At 52.8% G+C, this 5,782-nt stretch overlaps 1 protein-coding gene across 1 annotated transcript in view; it reads right to left on the bottom strand.

Moving 5' to 3' along the window:
- Nhp2 (NHP2 ribonucleoprotein) overlaps window positions 1-201 on the bottom strand; it is a 3,964-nt gene extending 3,763 nt beyond the window's left edge. Inside the window, exon 1 of the mRNA XM_010639853.3 lies at window positions 7-201. Coding sequence (XP_010638155.1) covers window positions 7-120 — 114 coding nt within the window. The 5' untranslated portion in view covers window positions 121-201. The remainder of the gene's footprint in view (window positions 1-6) is intronic.
- Between the last annotated feature and the right edge of the window lie 5,581 nt (window positions 202-5,782).

The following is a 5,782-nucleotide window of genomic DNA, read 5'->3' as shown; positions in this document are numbered from 1 at the left end:
AGAAGCCAGGGGCTGCGCGATGGGGTTCAGATTGACCAGCAGCTCGTGGTAAGTGCGCTCCCCACCAGACGCCTCCACCGGAGCCTCCGGCCCATCCGGATCTGCCTTTATTTTGGTCATCGCAGCGGCGATCACCACCGCACCGCCAGAACAGCAATCCACGCGGCCGCCGCCTCAGGAATCACTTCCGGGTCATACCCCCCCCCCGCCGTGAACGCTGCCGGATGCCACAACCAATTAGGAAACGAGGTCTCCGACGAAGACCAATCGGCGGTCAGCTGTTTAAATACTTGAAAGGGCGTAGTCTTGGCAGGGAGGGCTGGCGGGTTTGAGCGATTAGGGGCGGGGCTTGAGGTGCCCGACCCACTCCCGGGAATACGAGGCCGGGGCGGGGCCTGGTCGCCGGATCCGACTCCGCTGGGGTTTAAACTGCGGACCGCGCAGCACTCAGGCCCGACCCCTTGTGGAGCGCGGAGGTTGATCGTAGAGAGTGGGCCGCGACGCTTTCTCCGGCTGCTGTAACAGACAGAAAGGGTGACCTCACGCTGGGTCTGGAACCCTTTTCTCCAGACTCCAGCTTTATTCCCACAAGTCCTCAGAGGTTACCCGTGGGAGCCGAGCGTGGTGCAAAAGCACGAAGGAGGCTGAGGCAGGAGGACCACCGCGACCTCGAAGCCAGCCTGCACTACTTTGCGAGAACCTTTCTCAAAACAAACAACAACAAGGAAAGTTTACCCATAGGAGAGGTGACCTAATCACTTTAAAACTGCATCTCCCTCCGACCCCACCAGCAGGTCCCAGCAGGTCCCAGCGGCACCCTTTCAGGTATCTTGTGAGGCACACCTGGAAGGCAGCTCCCAGACTACAGCCTGGGTCTGAGGGGAGGGAGGGGAGACATGGGAGGGAAAGGCCCTGCTGGGTGAGCTGGCCTGGGAGAGTGGGGAGCTTCTCCAATCCGTACTTCGGCTTAGTTGTTGGTTAGTGAAGGGTGATGCGGCCCAGTGCGAACAGAAAGGAAGGTCCAAGGGAGATTATCTCCTAGTCCTGGGGGTGGCGCCCCCGGCCTTTCCAAAGCCAGCAAAGTGCTAGCCACTGGGCCTCATTCCATACCTTTTTCATAAGTTTTTATGGTTGCTGTTTGGGGTTATCTTGTTTTGCTTTGTTTTTGTTTTGAGATAGAGGCTCCCTGTGTGGTCCAGGCTGGCCTTGAACACTCAGCAATCCTCCTGCCTCAGCCCCCCTTCCCCCGTCCTGGGGTTACAGGGGTGCACCACCACCCCCAGCTGCTTTTGATCTTACTTTGGGATTGTAAATGATGAATTACTTAGGGCAAGTCATTTAACCCTTCTTGGCTTCAGTACTCAGGTGAGCTAGATAGAGCCAAGAGTTTTTTTTTAAAAATTGAGGAGGAATCTTTTAAATTGAGATTTAAGTCATATGCTATATAATTCACTTGTTTACAATTCAGCTGAGCACGGTGGTGCACACCTGTAATCCCAGAACTCTGGGAGGGTGAATAGGGATGATCACAAATTCAAGCTCACCTTGAGTAAGTTAGCAAGACGCTATCTCAAAAAAAAACAGTCTGTCTCCTTTCACTGTCACCCTTTTCGGCTTAATGTTTGGTGACAAGTTGGCTGGAAGGGAAGTCCAGGAAACCTGGGGTGCATTGCTGTGGGCCATCTCCAGCGGGTTTGTAGACAGTGGCCGTTGTGGGCAGCCCCCCCCCATGCTGGGCACATCCACTGTCCAAGGCCAGAAAGCGACTTTCCAGCAGCCTCACCTGTCTGTCTCCTCCCTCTGGGGCACTAGCTCCTCTCCTGTCCTGTCCTGGACGGGAACTCCAGGCTCCTGGCTTTCAGCCTCGAACTGAGTCACGCTGGCCTCCCTGCCTCTGGGCCTCTGGATGTGGGCTGAACCCTCCTGCGTGTACCCCAAGTCCAGCGCGCAGACAGTGGGCTGTGGTCCCCTCTGCAGCCCTGGTGAACTCGCATTGCCATTGACTGTGTCTCTGGAGAGCCACACTAGGCATTCATCTGCTTCCTTCGTCCTTCCCAACTCCCAACCCGTGGTGGTGAACTTCTTGGAGTCCAGTGCCCAAGCTGTGACCTAAAACCCACTTATTTATTGCAAAGTGCAAATCCTGCAGTTAAACCTAATTACTGAGGTTTTAATTTAGAAAAACGCAACTCATACATTTGCGTCTTTTGTTTTAAAAGAAAAGCAAGCTAACAAGTTGTCGTAGGTTCACCACCACTGCCCTGAATTATCACCAATCTACTTTTCTTTTTACTTTGTTCATTTTTTTTCCATATTGGGGATCAAACGCAGGACCTTGTGAGACAGGCGGCACCACCGCTGAGCTAAATCCCCAGCCCTGTCCATTTCAGGTTTTGGGGGGTTTGTTTTGTTTTTTGGTACCGGGGATCAAACTCGAGCCCTTGTGCTTGCAAGGCAGGCGGCAGAACCACTGAGCCAAATTCCCTGGCTCCATTTTGTTTTTGAGACAGGGTCTTGTTATGTAGTTCAGGCTGGCCTTGAACTCACAGCAACCCTCCTGCCTCATCCTCCCAAATGCTGGAATCACAGGTGTGCACTTCTACCAGCATCTTCTGTCTTTGTAGATTTCCCTGTCCTGAATATTTCATGGAAGCAGCATCATATAAATATATAGTCTCGTGCCTGCCTTCTTTGAACGTTTAAGGCTCATCTGTTGTAGTGTTCATTAGCACGTCTTCATTACATGATAACGTGTGTGGTCACCATTTCGCCGTCAGTAGATACACGTAAGATGTGATGGTAACACCGGCGTGAATGGTCACGTATGAGCCCTGCCGTGCTTGCAGGTTTGTGGTTCTGCTGGACTAGAATTACCAGGTCAGATAGTAACTGTGTCTATTTGAGGAGCTGTGAGACAGTTTTCCAAAATGGCTGCACCATTGTCTTCTTCCACAGAATACAGGATTTTAGTTCCTCCCTGTTGACAGCTGTGAGTTGCTGATATTTGGCATTTTCATTGCTGGAATCCTAGTCAGGGTGAAGAGTGTCCCAGTATGCTTTTGATTTGCATTTATTTCCCTGGTGGCTAATGAAAGCGAGCACCTTTTTATGTGCTCCAAGTCATTTGAATACTTTGTTTAGAGGAATGTTTATTGAGAGATTTTTCCATGTTTAAATTGAGAGTGGCTTTTAAAATTGGTTATTTTTGGAGTGTTAAGGTTGTCTTAGTTGCTTTTTCTTGTTGCTGAGACAAAACACCCATAAGGTAAGGGAGGAGAGGTTTATTTTGACTCACAGTTGCAGAGGTTTCAGTCCATATTGGCTGGCTCCAAGGCAGGGTGGCACAGCAGAGGAGAAACAGTCCATGGCAGGGGAGCAGAAATCAGCAAGCAAGGACAAGTGGCAGGGATGATGACCCTCTTTCTGTCCCTTATAGTAATCCAGGCTACACCCCTTATGCCCCAAGCGTGGGGCAGCCTTAATCCTTTTTGCTTTTCTTTTTGCGCAGGGGATTGGACCCAGGGCCTTCCTACTTTCCCCGCCTGCTTGTTTGTTTGCTTTGGGTTCTTTTTGAGACATGATCTTGCTATGTGGCCCAGGCTGGCCTGGAACTCAAAGCAATCCTCCTGCCTCAGTTTCCCAAGTGCTGGGATTACAGGCATGCACCACCACACCAGGCTATTTTAAATTTTATTTTAATACAGTGTTTAACCAAGTCACTGAGTTTCCTAGGCTAACTCAAGCTTGTAATCCTCTTGCCTCAGCTCCTCAGAGTGCTGGGATTACAGACCTAGGCCACGGCAGTTTCTGAGGTGGGGCTTCAGGCCTCTGCGTCTTCCACCCAGTAACCCAGGTGGTGTGGCTCCCATTTCCATAGGGATAACGTTAGGAGAGAGAAGATGGGAGATGTAGCTCAAAAGTAGGGTGCTTGCCTAGTACATGTGTCCTTGGGTTTCATCCCCAGCACTGGAAAAGAAATAGGTGGGAGGACTGCACTGGGCTTATGTAACCCAGAGGCTTCTCAGGTGAGCCCTGGGCAGCTACGGAGGGGCTGTGCAGACAGAGGTCAGCCGCGAGAAGGCACTCCCTGGAGTTCTGTCTGGGTCGCGGTGGCCACACAGCCTTCCTGAGCCTGATTCCCCGCCTGCACCCCAGGCACGCTTTCCTCCAGGCCAAGCAAGAAGTGGAGCTTCCCAGGTGGGTTTTCACCCTGGCTTTCTCTGGGAGGACGGGAGGTGGTGATGCCACAGCTGTTGTGCTTCTGGGCGTGCTGCGCGGGGGGAGGTCCCCTCTGCAGTCCCTGGCACGCTCCTGGTTTGCAGCACTTGCCACCTGTTTCATTTGTCACCCCTTCTGTACGGCCCAAAGCCCTGAGGCCATGTCCCTCCACTGAATACACTTATTCTTTCTCCTTTTTTCCCCCACTTTGGCAGAGGTCTTTGGTGTTGTGTGCAAATGTATGTGTACGCGGGTGTGCAAAACTGCCCCGCTGCACAGCACCGTGCAGCCTTCCACAGCGTGACAGGATTCTTGAGCACGTTCTCGATGCCCACGTTTCCTGTTTCTGTGCCCAGAAAATGTCTGCTTCTTGGGCCTCTTGGAATCGACGTCGGGGCTCCTGCCAGAGGAGCTGTGCTCCAGCTCCCTTCCTTAAATAGTCGATCCCCAGGCAGCGACATCCCGCACCTCTGCCTGATTTCAGCTCCAGCCAGGGTGGGTGCAGAGCAGCCCTATGGGCTCGAAGTCCGAGCGCCCGCTCGTGTGCAGCCAGCATCTCCAGGGCTGCAGAGGCAGGAGTGGGAGTTTCCTGAGCACCTGTTCTGCGCCTGCTAGGACCAGAAGGTGACCCCAGACTCACAAGACTGTTCATCTCCCTGGGCCCTAAGGGGGTGAGGTCGCGAGGGTTCGCTGGGAACCATGAAGCGAGAACTGTAGCGTGGGCTCTGCGTGGCTCTCAGAGGCCTGCATTAAAGGATTGGCGCCGGCCCCAGCCCAGGGCGCTCTGGGAGGGGGCGGGGCCTGAGGGAGGAAGTGAGGTCACTGGGCTTGCCCTTGAAGCAGCTAGTGGGACCCGGTGCCCTGCCTGTCTCGCGTCTATTTCCTGGCTTCCTCCGTCACGGCAGGCTCCCACGAGTAGGTACTGACCCACCACAGGTCCAAGGTGTTAGACAAAATGGCCGCAGGGAGGTCTGGCTCTCAAAATGGCGCCAGTTTCTGGTAAATGGGTCCCTTCGGTAAAATAAAAACTTATCCTCTGGGGTGGAGAGCGAAACTGAACTCGCCACCCCACCCCGCTACTTGCCCCATCCTTAGCCGCCAATAAGTTTAAACTCTGTCACCGCCCCAGCCATATGACCAATCACTGCCCTCCACGATGTTCTCCCAATTTATATCCTCCGATACAAACTCTACCTTGCTAACCTCGTGCTCTCTCTTGCCATTGTTTAAAACAGCTTTGTTCCTGTCTTGCCTCGTTTTCTTTCACAAGGAAGTGGGCAAGTCACAGTGGAGTAAAACTAGTGCAGCTGGGATTACAGATGTGTGCCACCCACCTGGCAAACTTTTCCTCCTTATAAGTTGACTTTCTTATTTATTTTGTCACAGTGATGGAAAGTGTCACCATGGGAGTAGGTTAGTTAGCAAGGCAGTGGGTTGTTATAAAAGTCAGTTTGGGGTTGGAGATGTGGCCTAATAGCACAGCACTTGGCCAGTGAGAGAAAGGCCGTGGATTCGATACCAGCACTCAAGAAAAATTGACCGCAGTAAGCTTGACCCCCTCTTG

This window comes from Fukomys damarensis, unplaced genomic scaffold (genome assembly GCF_012274545.1).
Source record: "Fukomys damarensis isolate Sample0158 unplaced genomic scaffold, DMR_v1.0_HiC HiC_scaffold_9, whole genome shotgun sequence".
Lineage (NCBI taxonomy): Eukaryota > Metazoa > Chordata > Mammalia > Rodentia > Bathyergidae > Fukomys > Fukomys damarensis.
Note: the sequence above shows the minus strand (reverse complement) of the source record. Positions and strands in the feature narration are given on the sequence as shown.